Source organism: Scophthalmus maximus, chromosome 11 (assembly GCF_022379125.1).
Source record: "Scophthalmus maximus strain ysfricsl-2021 chromosome 11, ASM2237912v1, whole genome shotgun sequence".
Lineage (NCBI taxonomy): Eukaryota > Metazoa > Chordata > Actinopteri > Pleuronectiformes > Scophthalmidae > Scophthalmus > Scophthalmus maximus.
The window spans coordinates 9,916,616-9,943,876 of record NC_061525.1 but is presented as its reverse complement, the minus strand read 5'-3'; the positions used below and the strand labels follow the sequence as shown (position 1 = coordinate 9,943,876).

General features: G+C 40.2%; 2 protein-coding genes across 9 annotated transcripts in view; both read right to left on the bottom strand.

The window, feature by feature from the left end:
• Positions 1 to 14,810, bottom strand: part of nbeab (neurobeachin b) — a 167,459-nt gene extending 152,649 nt beyond the window's left edge. For all 3 annotated transcript variants that reach the window (XM_035622279.2, XM_035622278.2, XM_035622280.2), the window contains exon 1: positions 14,322 to 14,810. In XM_035622279.2, coding sequence (XP_035478172.2) covers positions 14,322 to 14,561 — 240 coding nt within the window. In that variant the 5' untranslated portion in view covers positions 14,562 to 14,810. The remainder of the gene's footprint in view (positions 1 to 14,321) is intronic.
• Positions 14,811 to 17,066: 2,256 nt separating this feature from the next.
• Positions 17,067 to 27,261, bottom strand: part of stard13b (StAR-related lipid transfer (START) domain containing 13b) — a 66,938-nt gene continuing 56,743 nt past the window's right edge. For all 6 annotated transcript variants that reach the window (XM_035623028.2, XM_047335580.1, XM_047335582.1 and 3 more), the window contains 13 exons: positions 26,611 to 26,682; positions 25,478 to 25,559; positions 23,551 to 23,614; positions 21,295 to 22,658; positions 21,000 to 21,170; positions 20,552 to 20,711; positions 20,133 to 20,331; positions 19,675 to 19,888; positions 19,101 to 19,215; positions 18,777 to 18,998; positions 18,419 to 18,636; positions 18,131 to 18,307; positions 17,067 to 17,962 (listed from right to left, as the gene is read on the bottom strand). In XM_035623028.2, coding sequence (XP_035478921.2) covers positions 17,845 to 17,962; positions 18,131 to 18,307; positions 18,419 to 18,636; positions 18,777 to 18,998; positions 19,101 to 19,215; positions 19,675 to 19,888; positions 20,133 to 20,331; positions 20,552 to 20,711; positions 21,000 to 21,170; positions 21,295 to 22,658; positions 23,551 to 23,614; positions 25,478 to 25,559; positions 26,611 to 26,682 — 3,176 coding nt within the window. In that variant the 3' untranslated portion in view covers positions 17,067 to 17,844. The remainder of the gene's footprint in view (positions 17,963 to 18,130; positions 18,308 to 18,418; positions 18,637 to 18,776; positions 18,999 to 19,100; positions 19,216 to 19,674; positions 19,889 to 20,132; positions 20,332 to 20,551; positions 20,712 to 20,999; positions 21,171 to 21,294; positions 22,659 to 23,550; positions 23,615 to 25,477; positions 25,560 to 26,610; positions 26,683 to 27,261) is intronic.

The window sequence follows — 27,261 nt, the reverse complement described above, 5'->3', positions numbered from 1 at the left end:
GCTGCTGTGCAGAATGTTGCTCACTGGAAGTGGGAGCAACATCAACAATGCATCCTTCTTATTCACATGCACTGATCAATTCCAAACAGTGCACCGCTACTGCTAGCCTAGCATCTGCACAGTTTAAAAATATTCAACTATATTTAACTACTCATCTAAATATAAGGTTTGTATTGGGTAGAAGCAGGAATGTACTGGGACAAAAATCGGCCCAGTTTTTGGGATGGAGCGGCCTTTTATGAAGGCGCGTGAAGGGTCCTCGTACAATCTTGTTTGGAAGTCATTTTGATTGTGATAATAATACTACAAATAGAGACCGAAACAACCCAATGCTAAGGTATACAGGCCTATACCTTCTCAGCCAAATTGATTTATTCAGAGTTTCTGTCTGATGTGTGTCTTGGTACCAGGCAACAGATCCTAGAGGTGGAGGTGAGCCTGCGCAAACAACCCTGCCCGTCCCTCGTCACTTTGCTCCAATTTGCAGGTCCGAAGACATGTGGTGGGGTGGAGCGAGTTTGGACTTTGTATTTGAACTGAATTTGTTAAATTCTGGAAATAAAACATATAGCGCGCTTCGACAGTGGCAATTGCTGCTGCCTCTGTTTGAATACCAAAGAAAGACATCTGTGTTCTTTGTTACTCAGTCAGAAATTGTCCAGCTTGGTTATTATTCTGTAAGTGTTGCTTACACACTTCTATTAGGAGTCACAACAAGCATGTAAAAGTGTTCTGCTAATTAACTGGTCAGAATATTTCTTCTACGCACATACACAGACATATCTCTCTCAAAATGTTTGCACTTGATATTTTTGTGATGATAGGTGTTGACTTTTGATCACTCTTATCTACATTTTTTTTATGTTTTTTTATGTATTTTACAGCTCTGGATTCATGACTAATCCAAAATAGTTTTAATTTTACATCCTTGTATTTATTCTATTAATGTGTGGTGTACGGTTTTATAGGAGCGGTGGCACTGAGGGTAGGTAGTTTGCGAAAAAAATATCCCTATTTTTCACAGCCCAACGTTGGCAGGCATGTGTGAAAAGTTGATAGAATTTGTATCTTATGGGACAATATTTAGAGACTGTTATATGCAGGGGGTTCACATTTATGTGTGAATGCTAGAAACCACTTATTGAAAGTGACCATGCTGTGGGACAAAAGACTGCAGCACAGGAGAGAATGCACTCTTGGACCATTATGGATAGGACTGCCTAATATTTCAGCTTCAATTGTTTACTTGTGATAAAAAATTTAAAATATGTGAACAAAACATTGACTGTTATAAATGTCACTCTTGTCTTGACGATGTTCTATGGTTTAACACTTTATTAGCAAAGAAGAAACTAGCAAAGAAGATACCAGATAGTAAAGCACTTCCTGTAAATGTAGGATTGAAATTGTGTGCATCTATTAGGTCCGTAATGTGTTATGTGTGCTATAATTGCAGTTTTCTCCATGAGAACAATTAAATGTCACTGATTTTAATATCTGTCACACAGGCTACTGAACAACTATTGTATTGATATGTGTGCCATGCAGATTGATAATAATACAGATTGTTTTTTTCCCTGCATGTGGAAATTAATGGAGATTAGAGAAAAAAATGCTTCAGGAGGATTCATGTGGATTTAAATACTAAATAACTGGCGATGGACAAAATGCACAGATGTGTGAAAAGAATCAAATAATTACTTTAACAGGTTCTAACCAGCACTGCTTCAATGCTTATGTCTAGTTAACAATATCACATTTGCAGCCGGCATCTCAAGACTCAAAGGAAAGGAGAGGAGAGGAGAGGATTGGACAGCCAAGAAGCATGGTCACTCAGGCAACAAACACTAATCTGCAGATGTCCCGAGTGAGACTTGGCCATGCTCACCGACACATGGCAATCACACGGCTCAGTGCAGAAACACTGGCGTTTCGTCTACAACATTACTGATAGACAGACCTGGAAGCACCAGCTGCCCTCTGACTGAGAATGGATGTACTGACGGGGACTGTCTCCTGCCTGAGGTGTCGTTCAGGATCCCTCACAGAGAGACGAGAGGTTATTAGGACCTAAACTGATTGTTAAGAGCAGCGGTTTGATTCAATCAGTATTTGTGTAATGTGTGTAAATGCAATGTGTGTAAATGTCATAACTTGTTTAGAATAATCTGCTAAAACTCTGACTGCCGTCATGAGGATTAAACTGTTTACTGCAGCAGTGTGAACATCTTAGTGCTTTTATTTTGGGTAAATGCTTTATATTCTTCAGTCCTAAGATTTTAATGTTAATACAAAATGGTACATGATTACAATAATGATTTGTGTAACTCACCACTATCCAACAACAACTAATGCAGGACAGACTGTTATATGAATTGGGTTTTACTTGGTTTATGAAACCAAGTATCAAATTCTATTACATATGATCAAGTATTAATATGTTGTTATAATAACACAAACAAGCCATGGATCCCACAGTAACTCAGTAAATGAATACATGCAGTGATTTAATCTATAATTTAAAATGTAATTACCAACTACAATGTGATTGTAGTTCAGAGGAGTCCAGCATCACGCAAATGTCTTTTGCGTGCCAAATGATAAAAAATACAAATAAATATGACAATATTATGGTAATCAGTGTTACACATTAATTACCTAGACTTTGGCAGCACGCCATAGTCTAATCGGCCCGACCACAGTTCCATTATGAACCCAATTTTTTTTTATATTTCTCATGTTAACATAAAATCTTTAATTTTGTATTTTTGCACCATGCATAGATCTTTGCCTCGCTCTCGCTTGCCCCCTCTCCTCCAACTTAGAGATGAAGTTTGCAAACATGTCAGCAACCCACACTAATTCACCCACCACACCAAAACTATTCAGATATTTAGCTCTTGCTGGTGTTCCTTTGCAACCCTGCTTGCACCACACAGCCAATATAAGCACACACCTGCCATTGATGCTCAATGTAAAATTACATACAAGATAGAAGTCTTCTAGTCACCAAACCAGCTGTCACTCACGTGTTGTTAAAATTGCTGATGTTTTCTTACATGTGTCTCTGAGTTACAACAGAAATATAACATCACAATTCCTCACAGTCACTGCAAGCTGGACATTGTCACCATTAAAATAAGATGAAGTGATTAAATGGTTAAAAATAACTGAGGAACAACAGGTGGGTTTAAGACAGGAAGAAAAGATTAGTCAGCAATGACAGCATCACTGTGTCATTGCTGACTAATCTTTTCAGCCAGACATTTGATGTACTGGGTTGTTGGACTTGGCAGTACAAATTTTCTTTCAAGTCTCAAGGACATTTTTTAGGCCAGGACTGGCTCACTCATTTGGTCAACTCTCTTAATAAAATCAGGAAGGTAGAACTGTTCCAGAGCGAGGGATCTGACTTAAGGGCAGCCAGAGAGCAAGCAAGGAGAACAGACCAACTTTGACTTTGATGGTCGTTGGAAGATACACATTTGGGGACATTTGCTTAAAATAATAATGTACATTGGGGTACCAAAGTTCAAGACCACACTGGAAAATCTCTAATATTTTTACATAAACCTGGAATTAATCAGAACAGTTTGGGATTTGGATGAATTAGAAAAACAACAAATTATCGTGTGTCAGCAAATTTGCACCATTGAATAACCTAATTAATTTGCTGGTTGCTCTTTGCTCTCAAAAACAAACAAGGCGTCATTCAACAAAAGCCGCATCATTTTACACAATATACAGAATTTGTTGGTACTGGCATCCTCACATCAAAGAATTCTTGGGAGTCCTCTCTGTCACACTGTGCAAGTGAATTGTCAAACAGAATCATTATGCCATTAAGGGAATCAAAGATTTGGACTGACAAGCACAATCCTTTCTGGCATTGGTATCAATAAAATACTAATAAAGTGCTCAGTAAACGTAATTGCAGCAATGCACAAATCTAGACTGAAAATATAAGAATTCAACTTTCTCAGTATAGCAGCTGCCACACTGTGCCTTATGTTGAGATTTTCTATTGATTTTCAACAGCTGTTCCTTTCCCAGACACAAACACAATGTTGGTGACAAAGGGGTAAATATTCAACATATTTCACGGTCTATGTTGCTGAGGAACACAAAACAACTTTTCAGAGTGCCTTGGAATTGTATCTGGGGACATTTAATATGGTCAACATGTGCATGACTGTAGTTCTTGATATATTTGTTTATTTTAATTTTATTTCTTATAAGATAGCCAATTCATTTTTTACCATAAACTGCTGCTATTATGTGATGTAATTGTTAGAATATGAATTAATTTAATAACTACACATCTCGCAATGTTCAATAAAAGTGAAGAAAAATGCTATGGGATAACTCTTGATCCATGTCCCATCCCTCTACCTAGTTTTGTGGAAATCCATTCAGTTGTTTCTGCGTAATCCTTTATCAAAAAAAACAACCAACACACAAACAGGCTGCTACGAAAACATCCTTTGTAGAGGTAAAAATCAGTGCAGCCCATTGTTCATCGCATTTGTCGTGTAATCAGTTGGAAGCACATGCTACTTGTCGTTGTGCACCGGCATAGCAGGGAGGAGCAGGGCCAGTATCTTCAGAGGATTAACTCCTGGAGATGATCGGTCACAGGGAGGTGGACGGGGAATGACATAGTCCCACAGAGGGCTCTTAAACTCCAGGGCCAGCGTTAAGCCAATGTCTGCTGAGAACTGTAAGCTTGTACCGTGAATGTGCACAGCAAAAGTGGTATCATGCCGAGGACGGTAACAACTTTATGGGTGCTGCTGATGGTGAGTCTGACTGTAACAGATAGTGAGTGAGAATGTGAGTGGGTGAGACAGAACACTAAGATCGAGATATTTATGTAATGTAAAAGTCCCCCTGTTTTTTTTTTGTTTGTTTTTTGGGTGATGGGGTAGTCAGTTTGACTCTTCGGAGGGCATGACATGATGATGCAACAAAGGTATTGCAATAACTGGGCAGCCCTATTCTCAAGTGAAAAAAATGCTCAAGGGGAGAGATGGGACTGACAGGTGGAATACGGATACTGTGATAAAATCCAAAACTGCCTGTAGCTGCGACAAAGCTACATATCACCAACCACCTGAGAAATAAAATTTGCTCAACACAATTTATAGAAGCAAGCAAATATAAGATGTGTCCAGAGTAGGGATTTTCAGACCAAAGCCAGGGAATATGAGATAAAGTACTCAAACATTAATCAAAGCATGTATTATCAGTCAGAGGCATGATGCCAGGATTTAGCAATCGCTGCAGTCATTCACCATTCCTAACACCCTGTATTCATATTAACAAGAATAGGAAGACTGCCACACTGTCCCAAGCTGTGTTCCATATACCCTATCTAATTCCATGCTGAATCATTTTCAGCCAAATGCCACAGCAGTAATCCTTCTCAGCTTGAGACTCTGGAGCAACAGTGAAGCTCTCCAGGCAGATGTTCCTTTCAAAGCAGTCCAACTCTCACAACTAATAGCATTAGCCCGAGACACACATTCAGCATCTAGCCTTTGCTTGAAATCGGGCTTCAATACGTCCAAGCTTACAAGATCCGGAGACTGAGTTGCTTCCTCAAAGCTACAAAACAGATATGTAGAACAGTATGGAGCAGTTAAATTTGCTGCGAAGCAGCATTTGTAGATTCAAATGTCAAAAATAAATCTAAAATTTAATCTAAACTAGTCATAACTAATAAGAATTTTCATTCTAATGTTTTTCTATGTAGTGTAAACTGGTACAGTGTAATCCAAAAGCCATCTATTGGAAACCATAACCATAATAACGTTTATTATCCCACACACATATCCCCAACACTTATGTTCCTGCAACAAATTCATCCTAATTAATTGAGAAGCCTTTTCCAACTCATATAATTTAACAAGGTAAGTAGAATATAAGTTGTTGCCCATTCATCTCGCATTAATTTATACTCAGTTGTCATTAATATTATTTTGGAAGATGTAGTTTGTCGTGCTGTTAAACTGTATTCCGTTGTACCGAGATTTGTTTCCATTTTTTAACCTGCCCTCATTGTTATAAACGGAGTAAACCCAAGTGCTGCCCAAGTGAGTCACTATAAAAGAATGTTAAAATGTGGCAGAGAGGATAATGAGCCATAAAAATGGATGCTTCGTTCATTACGCTGATCCCTTAGTATTAATTGTAATCCAAACCCCTAACTCTCGCTAAGCCTTCCATTATTCCCCCCTTAAATCAGTATGTGATCTAGTTCTTAAAGAGTCCTCCACGCTTCAATATCAGCAGGAAATGGAAACATCCCAGCTGTACCGAAGCAATAAATACAAACATCTACGAGATTGATTACCAGAACCTTTATCAAAAGCAAAACCTTCACAGGATTGCCACAAAGCAGCAAAGCAGGATGAACATAGCATTCTGGTCTCAGTCGTCTACTGGTAACACAGCACAGTCTGGGAATTGAGTGTAAATGAAAAAATATTCGAAACAGAATCATCCCATCAACAATGCCCGCTTTGTCAGGCATAATGTAGAAATCTGTATTCACAGCACACATCATTAACTGCCTAGTGGCGCATGTGCAACAGAGAAATATAAATCTGTCCCTTCCTGTAATACGACCCTCAGATGTCTTATGTTACACCAATAAAATGGGTTACTCTCCGTTGTGTGTTCTGTCACTAGCAGAGATGGAAACAGAAATTGGTTATACACCTTTCCAGGAGGCGACTACCGTTGTAGGACAGTGAACATGTACAGAAGCATGTGCGGTATAACACAATGTTCTATAGCATGCAATACAGACAGGTGTATTATTTTATTGACAGCCAATAACAACAGGTGCACAAATATATGGGCCCTTCGATGATGAAATTGGCCTTCAATATAGATATCTGCCATGATCATCAGGGAGAAATGCTCCACATCTAGAAGATTGGGAACTTCTATATGTTCAAATATCTCACCATGATGATATTCTAAGCTCCAATTTCCTTTTTTTCCTCTTAAATCGAAAACTATGTACATTTTTTGCATGTGTTTTGCTTTCCTTTTTTGTTTATCACCTTTTTATTCACAACTTGGTTACAATAGACTAATGAAGTTGAAAAAATGTCTAACCTAACATGGTTTTTAATACATTTGAATAAATAACATTTCCCAAGTTAATTTTAAAAAAAAAAGGATGAGGTTGACATGTGCCAGACCAGCTGTGAATAAAAGCAAATACTATTGGCCTTTAACTTGTTATCCACCAATAGCCATTTGTTACGTGTCATGACCAAGAGACAATTGAAACATAAAATCAATCATATCATTATATCCAATTACACTGCTGACAGCCTCTGGATTAATTTGTTGGGTGTCAAACAAAAGCTAAGGCACATCTAATATAAGCCAAGCACATTTCCTAATTTCCTTCCTATTATAGCACATACAGATTCTTGGCTTTTATCTGTAAAGACTCATAAGTATTCTTGCCTTCATTCATGTATCTGGGTAAGATACAAATAGAGCACAAATATATCACATAATGATTGAACAGGGCTACAGATGTGTTTGCTTTTGACTGCATCTGCATTGCAATGTTAACACTTTGCTACAGTAACCGGCTGTCACCCTGCTGCAGCAAGCAATATGACTTTGCATGTTTGCCTGATCAAAGACGCAGCTCATCTCCATAGAAATGAGCATGGGTGCACACAGCCTCGTCCCAATGGAGGGAAACAACACATTAACACCCAGACTGGGATTTGGTTTACTGCCAGTTCCAGCTCCGCCTGGGAATAATCCTGAGTATCCACATTGTTGTTGCTGCTGCTGATGATCCAACACACTTGTCCCTGGCTGTAAACAGGTCTGCGTAACAATGAGTCAGAAACCGACCACTACTAAGTAAGCCTAACAATGTGCTGTATGTATCCCGCTACAGCCGAGGGGTTAAAATCCTGTTGTCCTGTCACTGTCTTTGACACGTGAGGTGTAATGTCGACCATAATATTTCCATGTTTTTGTTGTTTTTGAGTAGACAAATCTAGATTGAGTAACATCACAAATAAATAACCTTCAGCTCATTGTGGGTGGGATCGCATTGTTTGGTATTTGCAAGAATCATATTAACTTATTTTGATATTAAGTTTCCCAACATTTTAGTCCATTTCCTCTCTCAAAAGGATTTTGAACACTTCTCAACATCATACTGTAGAACGACAATGCATTTCCAGCCTTCAAAAGTCCTGAAAGGCTGGCTGAGCCGCTGCTACAGCGTGCCCCTGTTGAAAAAAAAAAATCCTACTGAGCTGGAAAGTGTATCCCACAATGCACCCTGGCACAAATGTAGGCAGTAGCCAAATAATATACCATCAGCATCTCTCCAGGGAAAAACTGCATGAGCAGGTAAGAGGGATGAGCTGAGCATAGCAAGACAAGAGTAAGGCCAAAGGGTGAGCAGAGTGAAAATAGATCCATGTCTTCTGCGTAGTCGTTTGACCCATCTCTTCAGCATCTCCTTGAGGCACTGGGCTTGGTTATCAATGAAAACAAAAAGTCTTTAAAAAATGCATTTCCAATTTGATGACCTTAGTATGTAGAGAAAGCTGAATTACTGAGCCATTTTAAATTCATAATCTGGCAACAATTGAAGCAGTGAACAATTAACAAGGAATACAATTCAATGTAGCAAAGCTTTGATTTGCCAATAGCAAAGTAGTAGTTCAACAAGATGTATGAATAGTGATTGTGAGGATAAACTGCTCAACCACAGATAGTGGTCTCTCTGTCACTATGTATAATCCAAGACATAAAAAACATAAAAATCAAGTGGATCAAGAAAATTCTTAAACATAGATTGACCACATAAAAGTTAGAAACATAAGAATAGCATTAAGTAGATTGTTAAAGTAGGGAAAAAAATCATTTGTAGACATTGCAGTATACAGGAAATGTTACCAATGCAGTCCTTCATTTTGTCCTTGGTTGAGGACAAGAAAATGCATATCAGCATGGTCCCTGAATCAACCAACAGTCCAGGCAAATTACTTTTAAACAAATATTTGCACAAAATCTGAATTTCAATTTTCCCTCAAATCCTAAGAAGATTATCATGAGTAGATCAGCAGAAACTGGTTTCGGCAGAAATTGGATGGCTTTACTGAGGAAGCACATGATGCATGAAGTTCAAACTGGAAACACTGAAAGGCTTATTAAAGAATTCATGAAGATAAACACTACGATTACTGATGAATGCTGAGTTTATTCTCAATAGCACGTGTAGTGTATTAGGCACTATCTCAGGTACATCAACGTCATCAATGTTGTGCTAATTTGATTCATGTAGATAAATTATCTATCATTGACCAACTCTACATAGGGTTCGAAGGGCACGGCTGGAATAAAAAATAAAGTCAAATATAGGGTTGTTGAGTGTGTGTTTAACAGTGTGCTGGTGTTACACTGTTCAAGCACACGCTGATAACATAACTTGCCCACCAGCCCCAACGTCCATGCAATTGATTTAGAAGCATAAAAAAGATTTGGGTTCATATTTGTTTATCAGGAACCACATTCATCAAATAAAAACATTCCACTTATGGCTGCTAACTTTTATTTCATTCTCTGTTGATTATTTTCTTGATTAATCGTTTAGTTTGATTTGTTTGGTCCATAAAATGGCGAAAAATGTCAATCATGTTTCTCAAACCCTGGGATGATGTTTTCTTTTGTCGACAAACCAAAGATATTCCGTTTACTGTCGTAAAAGAGCAAAAAAAAATCAAGATTAAGAAGCTGAAATCAGATAATTTTTAGTTTTTCCATAAAATACAAAAAAATATTAATTGATTATCAAAATAGTTGGCGATTAATTCAGTAGTCAATTAATAATTCAGCTCCAGCTTTGACGGAAAGTGTCTGCTCCATGCAGCAACAGAGCAGTATCATCACAGAGTAGCAGAGTCTTATGGTGTCAAAGCAAAAAGTTAGTGTGCCCATTTGGCAATATTTCAGATTTAACCCGAATGCCAAATAGGAATGTTCATGAGGCAATCTGGAAACTTTGATGACGGTGGCAGCATCCAAGGGTAACACCTTAAGTGCACCACAAGAATGAGGCTGCCTGCAGCGAAATCTCACTTTATCGATCAAAGTAAGAGCTCTGCAGATATTGAGCAGACACATTTTCTTGTAAAATGTCTGGTGTAATCTGTAACTCTACAAATAAGAGCCTTCTCCTGGAATTGCTTGATATGATGTTTAACAAATCCAGAACCAGATCATAGGCAGTAGCATTCATCACATCACTGCAAACTTGTGGAGTTTGTGTTGGTATTTTTTCAGCTTAACTTTTGCAACATGCCCTTAAGGAAAATAGAGTGTAAATCAGTCAGCATTGATGTCTCAGTGTAACGCCTCACAAAGATGCAGTGGGTCTGCAGTAAAGAGCAAAAGAAAAAAAATATTTTTGGCGAACAAAAACTGGACTGTGACATTTTAAAAACTGTACCAGTGCCCAGAGGTGATATTGATTCAAGATTGATTAGAGTGTACAACTGACTCAACAGTCAGTTGCACACAAAAAATAAGTTTGTTATTTTAGGGAAGCTTTGATTCCATGTTCAATTAATTCCCAGTGCTATCCTGTGTTGTGCAGTATCCAATAAACACTGTTGTTATGCCCTGTCTAGGGGTGTCCAATAAAAAATTAAATAAGGAAAACTTAGCATGACTATAGAACACACTTTCATGACTGGGTGTGTATAGGAGAGACCTTACTACACTAATGCATATCTAATACACAAAAGACCAACTTCAAAGATCCAAGTTGGGTAATGTCTTAAAGTAAAATTGAAGAGCTCAAGCTTTCTTTTGTTACTCCATTTATTCCTGATAAGGCGGAATTCCACAAGCGGCTTATGAAAGATTAACAACATTATTCTTTAATTGGTTTGATAAGGGATGGTGGAACAAACCTTTAGCATCTTAGCCACCTATGGGATGCAAACCCTGATCTCTGGAGTCCCATGCTTTGGACACTACTCATCCCCTACAACCAACTCCTTGTTACTCAAGTGTAGCGCTACATTCACTCAAACTGCCTCCAACACAAAATTTAAGCAACGATTTTGTTTGACACCACGACATGGTTGGGAAAATAATTCAATAATGTATAAACACAATTCCTAGGAAAAAACATTGATTCCTTGGTACCTCCAGTTTCAACTGGTTGATCAGTTCAGCTTCAGTGCATGCAGCTGACACCTGTTCTGGAGAGTACTTGCATGGTTCAGGTATGCCAACTCTCCAGTCCCATCACCCTTATACAAAAGACCATCATTCAGACTAATTTGGCTTTCAATACAACAATAGGTCCCAAATAAAAAATGTGCTTCACCTAAGAGCAAAAACATTCAAAATGATGAATCATTGTTCAATGTGCATCAATGCAGCTGTCATAAGGATAATTGTAGAAGCATATGTAATGCCATTAGGATAATGAAAACAACTCCTCTGGATACTATTGCTGAATGTATGTATGTAAGCAGTCAGGGCATATAAAATACAAAGAATATGTGAGCATCTCAATCAAAGTATCTCACCATGCTGGTTTGTCTTCTATCTAAGCTAGTAATATGATTTCATATCAAATAAGCGATAAGGGGGCCTCCTTGTTATTAGGACTAAGCAAGGAATAGAGAATTAACTATAAAACCACTGACACCAACTAAAAATGGAAAACTGTGGTAGCAAAATATAATCTTCAATTAGAATATTCTTTTCAACCTTGGTAGAGGATTACATTTCTTCTTTACAGAGTGAGGGCCAGCAAGGTGAAGCATGTCATAAAAGTGATAATTCACTAAAAATCCTTTTAGTATCCAACACTCATGCCCCGAAGGTTTGAATTCATTATGCTTGACTTCATGTCTAAATGTCTCTGCACATTCCAACCTTCCATACTGCAGAAATGTAACAATCCCCTCCTGCAGCACTACAGCATCGACGTGACCACAGTTTGTTGGTTTTATTATGAAGTTCCTTGAGGGAAACACAGGCAAATCTAGTCAGAAGCCACAAACAGAGTTATTTTTAGATTTGGTAAAATGTGAATGTATATGAACATAAGCATACAAATGGATGGTGGATACAGTAAGTGGTTTATGTTGCTTGAGAGGTTTGACGTGATTTTTTACAGAAGTGTATTAGAGTATTTAGTATATCTGAGGAGACCAGGACAGTGATGACACTAGTGCAGAGTTAAGTATGCATGTAGGTATAAAGCTGATGGTTCTAAAACACTGTAATTTAATGCTTTACCCTCATAAAGTGTTACGTGTCTAATTCAGGAAACTTCTCTGATGGGTAAATCCCATTTCTTAATATAGCTGTCAGCTGAGAAGGCTCTCATTCTGGTAAGAGGAGTGGTGTAACATCAATCTAATCATAAAAATGTTACCGTTTTGGCCTTTTGACAAGAATTGCAGCTAAATAACAATAAACAGAATAGGACAATTTTCATAAAAGATGTTCAGACCAGGATCCTCCAACTACAGTTTCTGAAAATTCTGAAGATTGGAGATGGAGAAAAACATAATTATTTCATTACTCCACAAATTGGATCCCATGAGAGCCAGCTAAGGATCCTTCAGGATCTTCACATCCGCTCTACACTTCAAAAATAACCTGAAGCATAAAAACCTGTAAGCATTAAAATTCCTGTAGTTATGACATTTTATAGACCGGAGGCTTTCTCTGTCATAATCCCTCAATAGCATTAATTATGCACATTTAGTGATGTACTTCAGATGAAGAGTGTCATCTGGTGCAAAAATTGCTGTATTGAATGTGGTTAATTTGAATGCACTTAATCTGGGTTGAGGTTTTATTTATTCTCAAACAAGCCAAATAGAATTAAATTAGCCTTATTACCCTAAATAGTTAGTCATAGGAAAGGAACTAAAACCTCTGTCATTCAAACCTTTGAGACCTGAATGTGAGAAATGTTTGGATAAAGTGCATTCTATTGTGTACAGCATGCACAGATTACTATGAAACAAAGGGTAGAAAGACAATCAAAGTACCGAGTTGATCTGCATTCAAAATGTCATCATAATAAATAAAAATGGTGAAATGACTTTAACATGATCAGTGACCGGTGCACAGACAGGTGCAATCTCTAATGTTGACATTCAGTGATGAAAAAATCATCAGGGTGGACCAGTGTGTTAGACGTTCTGGACATTTCCTGTGAAAATATCACTGCAAAGTGAGAGGGCAAGGTGTCCGTGACTTCTGCTAGAGCTGCGCTCATGTCTGAACATGCCAAGGGCTACAATTTGTGACGCTCCACGAAGTGGATTTCTGTTGTGCCAGAACAGGTCGTAATTAATCTCAAATGTGCCAGCGAGGAGAGGCCAACTATACTGCAAACAAGCTCTGCTGTTGTACTCCTGCAACTGGTAAAAGCAAAAGGTATGAGCTGGCTCTACAGTCTCTTTAAATCATGTGAGGAAACTGGCTTTCATCTGCCAACCCTGCTCATAGTATGGGCTCAAATCCCAAACAACCTTATGCCGACAAATTACTTCTCATTCTCCTCTGACTTTTTTGCAACAATAGGAGGAAAGGGCTACACAACAATGTAAGGAGATTGAGTGTATACTTCTATAAATACTCACACTTCAGCTAAGAGTAGGTCCAGTACACACAAGGAATATGCTCATCAAACTGACCAGTTTGTGTTTCCTGGTCTCCCTTTAAATCCATCATGTAGGGTGATGGATTTAAAGGGAGACCAGGAAACACGAACTGGTCAGTAAATGCACATAAATGCTACTTGAAATCAAATTTGCACCAGCAAGCTATGAAGTACTCACATAACAATTGAATCTCTGCAGGTATTCACAACTGACATCTTCCACACTGCTCTGCTCCATTTACAAGCAAACACAGTGAAGTGGGCACTTTGTTGAACTTGAGAACTTCATGAACTGGCATTGTTTTGGTATTAGTGTGTGTGTGTGTGTGTGTGTGTGTGTGTGTGTGTGTGTGTGTGTGTGTGTGTGTGTGTGTGTGTGTGTGTGTGTGTGTGTGTGTGCGTGCGTGCGTGCGTTTGACTTGGGACTGTTTTCTGCTGTTTGCCCTCATATACATTGCTGATATAAGTATTGATTTAATAATAATTGTCACAGCCACGAGGTTAAACATATTCAATTGTGATATGACAACATGATATTGTGATAAAGTTAACACGGAATATCAGGATTAGACAATAACGTCTATAGAGTGATAAAATGAGGGGGGAGGGGGCGTTTACTTACCAAATTCAGCACCGTTTCCACAATATCCCGGTTGCTAACCTCTCCAACCTGGATGAGTCCGATCACAACAGCAAATTTCATCTTGATATTCCTGATAGGAACCGATGGATCGATCACCCCGGCCGGGAGGACCGTTGCTCCTGCGGCGGACATCGTCGGGGTCTCGCCGGACACAGCGGCCGCGTGATGCCCGTGACCTGGAGGAGGTGGTCGGTCCGAGAGCGACACCGACCCCGGCATGGTCACCGGTCTGTGGCTCGTCAGTTCCCCCTGCAGCGGCCGGCTGGAGGGGCGACTTTCAGATGCTTCCTCCTCCCGGCAGGGGTGTATTTAATCGCTGCACTGGAGCATCACGAAGAAATGAAAAGAAGAAAAAAAAAAAGAAGCATAAAACACAAACAAGAAATCACTCTCCGTCAGTGAAGACCACTCTCCTGAGTTCCGGCGAGTGAATCCGGTGTGTTGTCGGTATCAGCCGGTTAACGGAGCGGTGTGTGTGTGTGTGTGCGCGCGTGCTGTGTCTGTGTGTGCGCGTGTATGTGTGTGTGTGTGTGTGTGTGTGTGCACGCACGCGCGCGCTGCTCTCTTCGGATGCTCGTGTCCGTGCGGCCGTCACCGCCCCCTGCCTGCGGTTCCACTCACCACGCTGGCACTTGACGCGGTGATGGAGCCGGAGCTCCCGTCCCGTCCACCTGGCGAGGCGGGGCGGGGGCAGTCCAGGTCCAGGTCCAGGTCCAGGTCCAAGTGGCTCGATGAGCTTGAAGCATGAGAACTAAGAAAAAGAAAATTGTTGCCACCTAGGTCTGCTTTAATAACCACATATACAAAGCTAGCAGCGTCTGCACACGAAACTAATTTAGCTTGTTTGTTCCGAAACGAAGATGGCTGCCGTAAGTTAGCTGTATAATGTTTCTGGGTTTTTTTAATGTTTAAAAAAAAAAATGTTATTCATTATGTATATATTTATACATATGAGAGGGAGAGAGAGAGAGAGAGAGAGCGGAATAGACTGGATTGTTTTTGTTGCCAAGAGAAGTAATTCAAAGTTAAGCATAGTTCACAGCCAAAGCACAGGTGTACCTAATAACATGATGATTGCTCAATGGGTGTTCCATCAGCGAGCTGATTGGCCAACGGCTGAATAACATATGCATGAGCCATGAAATACTTTTTTTTTTTTAAAGCAACTCAATCACCAGAGACAAATTATCAAGAAAACAGTAAATCATACGTTTTTCTCAATTTGTTATCATGATGGTCAGTTGACTAAGCCTACCACTCTAGGTCTCGTTGACACAGTGAACAGGTTATTTTGGGCAGTATTAGTAGAAATTTTACTATTTTATAAAAATTTTATTAAAAAAAAGAATCCAGCAGAGTCCAGGGGTTACATTAAAGAGACTGATATTGACATCTTGGCAACAATCCTGTCCATCGTCCTGACTGGCAGCCAGAAGCTGAGCTTGCATTTTGTGACATCATTAAGCCAGTCTGTCAGCATGTCTTCAAACGAGGTAGAAATATCGCTGGGATTTATACAGCTGTAACATATGTACTGAGCAGTTTAAAAACTTAATTTAATTTGATGTAATGCAATGCAGAATATCAAGCAATCAGATCAGTCAACCCCCTCACCTGTGAGAAAATGAGGTGATTGTTTTGCTAAGGTCTTCATTCTGTTATGGTTTTGTTAAATTATACTTTATGCACTCTCAAAATTTCTGAGCTGCCACTAACTTAATCCCAGTCAGGTTTTGAATGTTGAGGATTTTTCATTTGCCGTATTTTATAATTCCCCCCCCCCCCCCCCCCCCCCCCCCTTATACTGTATGTCTTAACAGTGCATATGAAAGTTCTCATACTATCTGTTGAAAAGTAACTAAAAACACCTGTGGAAATTTGAATAAAAATATTAAATAAACGTGGTCACAAAAAAGATGAACATTCTGCTGATCAGAAAGAGCCATCTAGTGGACAAAAATTATACCGTAATTTAGTTTATGTGTTCAGCCCACACTTTTCTCTTCGTAAACAGTTTATAGGAAAAAACCTGACTAGATGAATTGAGGTCATCATTCGCTTCTATTTCTGAATCTCTATTGTGTTTGGATTGTGATCGATATATAGACAGGTGACAAATTGAAGTAAAAGACGTATTAAATTGGTGAGGAAACATTAAAATAATCTTATTCCCCCACATGTACAACATTATACAATACGCAATTAAATTCTGATTAGGACTGTTCAGTTAAGAACAGCCCATAGATAATTACATATACATATATCAAATCGATAGAAATGAGGTGCTACGAGAGATTTTTCATGACAAAACCATGCATCATCATCAGAACACTAAATGAGGGAATGAGGCAGAATGATTTTTAGAGGTCCAAAGACTCGTGGCATATCAACACCTTATGAAGACTCTATTTTGGTTTTATGATTAATTTGGCTCGAGTCTGTAATTGAAATATGGTAACCATTTAAGTATATTCATCAATGTGGACTCTCTGCAGTCTTGTGTTTCCTTCAAAAGGCCAGTAGGGGTCCCTGTCATTCCAGATCAGAGAGAGCATATGATTGAGAAAGGTAAACATTTTTGCCTTTTCTGTCACTTATGTTTCAATTGACCATAAGAGACTCACTCATAGGTCAATAGATACTCCTTTCTGGTTAATTTAAACATCTTGGCACTTCTTTTTGATGTAGCCAGAAGATTAAGAATAAGTGCATACTGCCATTATATAATTTTGATGTTTTTATTAAAAAATGATGTCTCTTGTACTTGACACTGCAAAGTACAGTACCCTAAAGCAGGTATGATCAAGTCAAACCTTAAGTCATTCTTTTCACAACCATAGGAGGTCAAGGTTGAATAAAATTACACCCATTAAAAATGGCAATACTGAAGCAAAGTAAAACCAGCTTACAATTTTGTACCATGTGAATTACAGGAAGGTTGGCACTGTGGCAGAATCAATATATAGTAAATTAACAAAATGTACTATTTTCCCCTCACATATATACAATATATACATCTTGTTTGCATGTACAGTATATTCACACGTACAGTATATACAGACACTTGAGTGTATATAATAATAATTATAGCTTTAAATCTAAAACGGATAACATGCTTCCCAGAAGCATTTAAGAGCTCTAATGTCCTAGACATTGTAGATTATAGCAAAAGTAATGTAATAACATCAAAGATAATAATTATTATAATATACAGGTTTAGCAACAATAAGGTAAATAAAATCCTAATGCTAACAATATCGGCAGGATGATTACTTTACAAATAAGTAATTATAGTGAGCACCTATAATGTTTCCTCTTTTGTCATTGTGCATGTACAAAGGAGCTCACAGTTATCAATATATTTGTACTCTTAAAAAAATAAAAAATAAACTGTGCTTTAGTTCTGGGGTCCAGTTCTGTCTATGCATTGTGTCTGCCTGTTAGCAACGACCAAAAGACTCAATCTTCATTTCCAGGCTGAGCAGACAACCTTCAGAGAGTCTCAAATCTTAGTCTCTGGGCCGTCTGTGATTAGTGGCTGAAAGGAGTTGCGGATCCGCGCAGCTTCTGCAGCACAAAGATGACCGAAGGCTTTGTTATACCAATCTGGAGTTCTTCCTCTGAAAACACAACAGTATATTTTCAGTATACTGTAGCGTACATGCACACACATCAAGCCTCAGATAATGCATTTGAAATCATACACAAAAATGAACTGATGCATTTTAATTAAGATTTTATTTAAGCATTTGATAAAAGAGTTCATGAGAAAATCATGTAGGACTTACTTTAAGTCCACTCTGCAGATATGAGTTAGTCTGGACTTTCCAGAGCCACAGGGCTCAAGCAGGTAGTTAGACTCCAGGACGATAGCTCGAACACCTCCAACAGGAGGGTAATCCCCATGCTCTATAGATACAGAAACCAGGGAGCAAGCACCTTTGGGCAAATCTGTCCTCCATGACCTTAATTAAACAGAAATATATTAAGTATCTGCCCTAAAAGACAATACATGTTATCTACTTCAAAACAAAGGAACATATGTTGTTCAGTGTTTTCCTTCTATCATCACTCACCTGAGAACGACAAAGTCCCGGCTGGGGTGAGGGGGCATGCGATTTAGGACGTACTGAAACACTTCCGTCTGCTTGTCCAGTGTCTCGGACACTTTCCACTGTAGCAGGTCAACATCCCACAGGTGGCGCTCTCGTAGCACCCGATTCAACACTACTGATGGTGGCGCTTCCACCTCCACAGAAACTCTCCATCGTCTCAAAGGGTTGCCATCTCCCACCTTGACAACACACAACGACACAACCCATCATGTTAAATTGTGGATGTAAAAGCAAGATCCATGCTTGAGGTACAAAAGAGCACGGCTGATGTCAAGTATTGCATTGGTAACAACTTACAAATCAAAGGAAGAACACAAACCTTCTTATAGTAAAGCTCTGTGTTGTCAGAGCTGCTGCATGCCACCCAGTATTTGGACTTTTCCCGGGCCTCCTTGAGCAGGTTCTGAAGCCTCCCCTCCATATGTGTTTGGTGTGTTCCATCATCATCTTCCAGCTGCTTGCACAACTCGTCAATTGTTGGTGCATGCAAGTCAGCCTCCACATATGAATTACGTGACTGAGTGACCATCTCATGAGGGATCTAATGAGTGTATAAAAGCATGTGGTGAGACTCATAGCGATATAAACAGAGGGAGGCCTGTGGAAATTGCATTCTTGCATCTGTACTAGTAGGTTTTTGTACCTCAAAGAGACGGTTGCACTCAATGATCATGTGAGCAAGGCCCTGTGTTGCTGCTAAATTTTCATTCAGATCCTTCTGGTCTGGCCTGCCAGTGGCATACTTCTTCTGCATGGCCCTGGGGATTATGGACAGAGAGAACTTATTAGGCTGGCAGAGTCCCCAGGTCAACATACTCACAAAACACAGTATATAAACACTTCCTCTGCTCTGCAGGAAACCCCTTTGATCCCTTTAGCAACAATTTCAACATGGTAAATTAGAGAGCTTTGCTTTGTTTGTACACAGCATGATCTCATAAAACACTGAGCTTTAAAAGGAGAGGCATGTCCTTTTTAATACTGGCCCAAAAAGCCTGTAATCTACTGCACCACTGAGGGCTGAGGGAAATCTCTGTAACCCATTTTATGTCTGTCTTTATGGAGCCATATGTGATGATAATTATGCAGGAGTTATTAGAATGCTCGAATGTCTTGTCTATTAGTTTTCTGAGGCACAAAATGGAAGCCACTGTCGCTGGCCCTAAATCACAGACACCACGCAAATTGCACCACTAATAGACAATGAAAAAATGTACCTTGGTGAGAGATTGTCTTTCTTGAGTATGTTGAGATGGAAGAGAGAAGGGGCCAGGCACACGGCAATGTTCATGGGTGTCATCTGGTTCTCCTCCACAGAAGAAGTAACATCGCTGAGGAAACAGAGCAGCGTCTGCAGCACCTCTCTGTTTTCATCTGACATCAGCATGATGGCTGCCTGGACAGCTTGCAACCGTTGGTCCTTCGGCACATCTACACACGAGGGAATTCATTCGTATCATTTTTGCTTCACAGACATAGTGATAGAGGATGAAGAAGCATTCCTGCACCAACGAACGCCAATTACTTTTGGCGATTTGAAATTTTATTTTCATACAGCCACATATATGTTATCTCAGTTACAACTGCACAAATGTAAAAACAAAACCAATAGAGACTGTAAAGTGGAATCACAACATGGTCAAACAGACACGCAAAGAGAGCTTTAGGTCCTTACATTGGTAGATGTGGAGGAAGGTCTCCCCCAGCTTGCTTGTCAGCAGAGGCTCTGGTAAATCCCTGAAGAACTGCTTCACCATGTCAGCCACATCGTAGGCAGACTGATCCTGATAGTTGACGTTGTCTGGAGAACTTTCATTCATCTGCCTCAGAGCTTGAATACGAGACTTCACCCCTGATTTGCGAAAGAGACCCACCTGGAGGCAAAATGGACAGAGTTGTCGGCAGGGCAGTTCACAGGGACATGTAATTGTACAGCAGTGCTGCTACCTGTATTGTTATACCACTAATGTGTCTGTCAGTCAATGTGGACTTAAGCATCACACCCCGTTATACACAGAAGTAAAAACCCAACCATTTGTTGCATCACATGTTAAAATGGAAGTCACATGTAACCTCATGTGCACTGAGACTGACCTGGTCAAGACACTGGCTCCTCAGGTACCGCAAGGCCTGCTGCAAGCCAAGGGGCAGGGGTTGTCCAGAACGCTGCACGTGCACTATGAGAGGCACTCCGAACACATTCTTATCCTTATAGTCTGGTACCTTCATTCTCTTCATAAACTTTGGCACAGACCTAGGTGAAAATATCAACAAAACATCTTTACTGGTTAGAGAGTATGCTCCAGTAATACATACATTATCAAAATATGCACTATATAGAAATGGTTTTAATAGCTAGTAAGCCTAAAGAGAATCTGCTCACAGAAAAAGCCTTATAATGTTCATATTGGACGAATACACATTATAAATCTGAATGTAATCATTTGCAGGTTGTCAATTCAAAGTAGTACAGCAAAATGCACTTGCAATGAAGTTGTATTGAATTATGAGTCACACCTTTGGAAGTTTAAATGAGACTTACCAAGTCCAGCCATGCTTGTTGGACATGGAGTACTTCTCCATGATTGCAGTAAGACGCAGCAGAGAAAACTTCTGTAACAAACTCAGCTGGCCTGCTGACTGGTTGGTTATCTGCAGGGATGCCACGGAGTGACTTAGACGATTAGATATCTGAAAGCTGGGCCATCGCAACCTAATACCATAAAAGATGAAATGGGAAAGAAAAAGAACATCATTTATCTTTTTGCTCGTAAAATAACTAAACTTGTGTGATTTAAAATGTTTTAGTACTTTCAATACTGTTTCATGAGCCTTACCGATTGGGTCGTGTGAGAGAGGCACCCACTCCCGAGTCCCTCCTGTCCCTGAGCCTCGTCGATTCTGTCTCAGCAAGTGAGACCCTGTCTCTGTCCCCATCACTTGGAGTGGTCTGGCTTTCAGTGACTGAATTTCCCTCAAAGTCCAGTGTGATCTGACTAGAGGACTGGAGCCCTGCTGTGTCTTCCCTCTCGCCATCCATCTGCGCCAGCCCTTCTCCTCCAGGTAACACATTCTGAGACCAGTGGTCCACTATCTGCTGCAGACCATTGACATGCAATAAGATGTCGTCTAGGTGAGGAAAGAGGTCCTCTTTCTCCAAGTCTATCAGGTCTCCAGTGCTGGCATACAGATGTGAGCCAGGAACATTATCATATACACTGATGCGGCTACCTCTGGAGCAGCACTGAGTGACAGGCCTGGATTCCTTCCTGCAGGAAATTAGAGGGGAGTCCAGGTGCATGCTGCCGGTGTGCCAGTTAATAGAGGCCCCGATGGTTGGGGACAGGCTCTCTATGGAGAGTGCTTTGGGGAAAGTTCCTGGCTTGTGGTCTTTAGGAATGTGGACGACCAGGTCTTCATAGGAACAGAATTCATTCTTGCGGTTTTGTTCTGCAACTTTATTCATTTGGGTGTCTGAGAAGATGTCTATGTCCTCCAAATACATTCCACTACGCTTGTGGTCAGACCGATGGGGCTTATGCTCTTTCAAACTGGGTGTGCTGACGGCGCTGCCACTAGAATGGCTGCTTCCCTCACTACCACACTGGGACGGAGGGACTTTGTTGGACAGTGGCTCTGGAGCCCCACCATCTCCATTTATGATCTCAACACAATGCAGTGTCTTCAGTGCCTGGGCCTCCTGCTGTAGCACTGGAGAACTGATGACCAGTGTCTTACGACCCCTTCCCAGAGTTCCTCGAGAGCGCAGTGTCTCCATGCGCTTCAGGAAATCTTTGGCACAGGTGCGGCTTGTCTTGCTGTGCTTGTCAGACAGGGAGCCATAGTGAGGAATTTCTTTGGGGATGTGAGGCATTGTTAGAGAAGTAGAGTCTGGCATTGCGGCAGAATCCGAGCAGGTGCGGTTGGAGCAGTCAGAGTCCTCAGTGCTGAGGCCCCTGTGACCACTGCCGCCGCTGCTCTCGCTGTGCAAAGAGGAGACCTCTGGCTCACTGAGGTCTGTCAGAACACTCTCACTGCTGGTGGTGGTTCTCAGAGGCACGCCCTCCCTGAAGGGAAGACCCTCCCTGTGGTTCCCCAGCAGACAGTCAATGTCCTGTAACCTGGACCAGCGCCGGCTGCTCCACTCAAAGGTCCATTTGTCACTGATAGCAAACAGGTCTTCTTCATCAGAGTCTTCACTCTGGGGAAAGACAGATTATGTTAAGTCAATTATTTGTAGAAATGACTGTTTATATTTAGGCTGCGCTTCTTCTTAACTACTCAATTATTGAATCATGAACATAATCAAATACAGAACATCATGCATGCACCTATAGCACTTATTACCATGCACAGTATGTGCGTTGGGGAATTGTTTGTTTTTTTACAAAAATAACCTAAAAAGCCTTTGCATAGTTTTTCAAACTTTCCAAACTCCACAAAAATATTTGCACATTTCCCTCTTTGTGTTGTGAGAAGAATCTTTTCTCTTGACATCAGCTGGTTTAGAAAGTAAAGCATATATAGTATCACATACCATCAATGCCACAAAAAACAGTTAAATAGGAAATGCATGAAATGGCTGAAGGACGTGTCTGCTTCAAATTAATAACATTTTACAATGAGCCAACAGTGAGGTAACGCCAAACAAGCGATTGCTTTGACTTTAATACTTCCAAAAATAGACCAAGACAGGAAAAAGTCATAAATGTCAGCCAGCGGGCAACATTACGATGTGGGGACAGATAAAAAAGGAATGAACAACAATGGTACCATCTCAAATATCATATAATCTAGGTTGAGGCCAGGAGCCAGATGCATAACTTAAAGCGATCTTTGTAAGAAAATACAGTTTCTCACGATGACATTGACATGTGTCTCCTGTAGTATTTCTTAAAAATTTCGAATGAAAAGTGAAATTTGATTCAGGGAATAAAGCTTTTTGGAGGACAAAAAAACACAACAAACCCGAAGAGGTTTGTGTTCAACGTGTTAAATTTCTAAATAGTCTATGCACAGAGGAAAAGTACGATGCCAGGTTAGGCTTTAACTCTTCTCAATTTGATGTGAAAGATCGTAATCTAGACACTTACTTTCTTCTTCGGAAGGTTCACGTCAAGTTTCATAGATGCACACTTGTTCAAGGTGTTGAGTCGTCTGAAACAGAAATAGCCCAAGGATGAAAACAGTTTTGAACAAACAAGAGACAAACACCAGATGAATGCTCCTAATGAGCACTCCAGAAATAAATCCCATTCTTGTTTGCTATTTAAGCCTTAACCTGATCAGCTTTTGCTCTGGATGCACAGCCAGACCCAGAGGGGAACTCAGTTTCCATACACACGTTATCCTAAACCTAATAAACACTGGTAATTGTCAGGTGCTCTGCTTTCTGTCTCTATGGGTTGGATCAAAAACGATTGTGACGTGAAGGGTGGTGTGCGGTAATTTGAAGAGAGGTGAATTTAAGGTCAGCAAATGGAATAGCCTCATATCTGTTGTAATCGAAGCCTGGTTCATTCACCAAAGTAATCTGTAGATCTTAATCTACAAATGAACATGACTTTGATGCCATTTTGGCTCATGGCTCTTGTGTTCACACAAAAATCTTAATAAGAACATTCATTTTTCTTTGCTCCGTTCAAACAGACACATTGCTTTGAAATAATAATGTACATTTAAACCACAGCACTCCCTAGGAGACGCAAATGGGACATTTTCAATATTTGTAATAAATACTGTATAGTCTAATCCTTGGAACATGTGCTAAGTGTTTAGAGGTTATGTGGATGTGCAAACTTGGATATATAAAGTGACAGCACTAAAAACTGAACCGACAATAGCACAGGGGGAAAGATGATGGCATAATACAATGCAGCTCACTGTGTCTCAGCTTTGGACAAAAAGAAACTCATTTGTGGTAAGATAATTACAAGCTTTAACAGCTCGAGATATTGCTAACAGTCTTTTTTTACATTGACAGTATTGTTCTGTGACAGTGAATGGCCTCAGATGGAGAATTCGTCTTTCCTGTAGTGCTGTAGATCAGAGGGGTTAGCCACACAAGGAGTTCCCATGATTGTTACTGTAGATAGTAGAGAGGACTTCTAAGCTGGGGGCCCCTGATTCCACAGGCCTAAAGAGTTTTGAATGTGGTTGCTAAAACAGGAGGCTGCTTAGCCAAGGATCAGGGCGAGCATTCGCATACATGGGATATCTAACAGTTTCGCTACTATTAGAGACACCCACAATGTGCAGGGTGGTGTTTATTTTTGCACACAAGACTGTGGTGGCGTAACTGACAACAAAGCCATCCTTATGTTACCATAGCGATGCCGGGAAGTCATGGACAAAATCACGTTGGAAGTGGAACTGTTTCCAATTGTCCTCTATTTATCCCGTGGCTAGTTTGGAATTTAGATGAGTTGCTTTAGGGTTGTTTAGAGTCACAGTATATTGAGCCGTGCGAGGCACCCTTCATGCTACTCCTGCTTGCCTCTCGGGATCGTTGCCATAGTTACCTTGTTAACTGAAGTGCTGTTTTCATCTCGGCTTGAAAAAGTACATGAGCCATGTTGCCCGTTAAGGGATTCATGTGGAACCACCATTTGTTGATTGAGTGTACTTGTAAGTGCAAGTTTATAAAAAATCACACACATCCACTATTTTACGAGCAGTTATGTCAAACTGCAGTCCAAAGTTCTGAGGAGGAGAGAATTCCACTGAATACTCATGCAATTGAAGCATTTAACAAGTTGAGTTGTCAATTCGTGACCGCAGATGAAGATGGACTGATGTAATCAATTTACTAAATGTGTGTGGAACATTTTCTTTTCTTCAAGAGCTTATCCAACAATTGAAATGACCTAATGTTTTGCTTTCAACATCAAAAGATGTGACGTGTTTCGCTAAAAAGTTAAAAAAAAAAAAAAAAGGTTGTTTTGATTTGTGTCACTGACTTAGTTGACTCATGGATGGATCAGCCACCAACTTTTCAGTAACAATTAAATGTTGGTTTACCTGCAAAGAGGTTCCACGAGATCTTTTTCCAGAAAGTCGTGATCTCTCTTCACAGGAGTAATGTCAATAGGGAATTGGGAATCTGTGGAAAAAAAGCGCAACAACAAACAACATTTCAGAAAGATCCCCAAAAAACACTTTCTTTCCAGATACGGAACACTGAAGGCTGGGAGGCCATCAAACTTGCTTTGTGTGTGATGCTAATGAGAAGAGACAGAAATTGCCCAAAATGACAGTGCTCAGGCTTGTGTAGGCATTACATCTGGAGCTGGGTATGAGCCTCCTCTTACATAACGTAGGAGACTGTATCCAGACCCTCTGAATCGGACATTCCACCGCATTCATGTGAAGTCATTAACTTTTTTATGAAAAGCAGAAGCTGCAGTAAGCGGACAGACTGTTCTTTTAAAGGGGGCAGACGTTCAGTTATACTGTAGGTTTTGAAACATTACATCATCAATGATCTCATTGTGTCGGCATCATTTTATAATTCCATCATTAATGTCATTCCTGATACACAAAGCCCAGCATCAGGAGTGGAGCTCATGCCAACTTCTTTGCACTCACTGTTACAACTATCTACAAACTGTCAGCAAACAAATATATTGCACCAAAGCACATCAAAAGTCTGGCCTCGGCACAAAGACCTGAGGGAGCAGAGCTGCTTTAAGCTCTGATAAAACCCATTTCTTCCCATGACTTCAGTCTAAAAGCACAGGAGACATGTTTATGTAGTAACCAAAGCTTGGAAAAGATTAGGCTTTAAAAGCTGCTGATGTTCCGCTTGTTTTGTGGTGTCTGCGTGACTGGAGCCATAGGTCTGAGACCTTCTGCGGACAGTTGAGAAAATGGAGCTCATTATGTAAAATAAGTGGTCTTGTGTAGTCTCGGGGTCTAGAGTGACAGACCGGCTGACATTAGGCGTCTTTATTCACTCATCTCGTCTCAACAACCCCCCCTCAATGTTACGCTTCACAACAGAAATTATAAATCAATGGAATATAAAAATGCCATCTTGACTCATCACAGAGCCCTTTTATTTTGGTGCTACTTCATTAATCGCTGTATTTTAGCCGAACATGTCCCTCTTTTGTGATGAATGTGTGTGGGAGTCTGCCGAGTGCTTTTATTACCTTCAAAGAGCTGAGCATACTGGGGAAATCCTGCTGCCCTCAGCCAGTCACACGCCTCCTTTGCCTCAATTTCTGAAACACAGGAAAATGTGCACATTAAGAACGGAGATTATAAAGTAAAACGTCAACTGTATTAAGTCATAGTCATGTTTGACACAAAGCCACCGGAGCTTTGATCAAACCAGCAAAAAGCCCCTGGACCTGGAAGCCAACAGATTAAACAGAACTGGCAGATATAAAACTGAGACCACCCTGTGTTATTCGGAGATGGTATGGATGATGACTGTCTGGAGGTATCTTGTCAGCTCATTCAGTTGAAGGAGCTTGGTACCTTATATAACTGCCGGTTGTCTTTTCACTTTAAAGACAATGTTATATAACAAAAAAACACAAATCTTAAGAAAGGCAGCACCAGTATATCCTACATATAGAGCCTGAGATACAATCATGTATAAACTACATGTTGAAAGACAAGTAAAACATTTTCAAACAAAAGAATGATACAAAACTAAAGATCAATTAGCTCCTGGACTCCTTCACAGAATAATAGCAAGCAAACACATTGACTGTGATAAAGAGAGTCCAGCAGTCAGGCTGACCCACAGAGTAAAGTTCTCTGCAGGCTGTGGAGCCCCTGATGACAAGGAGAGG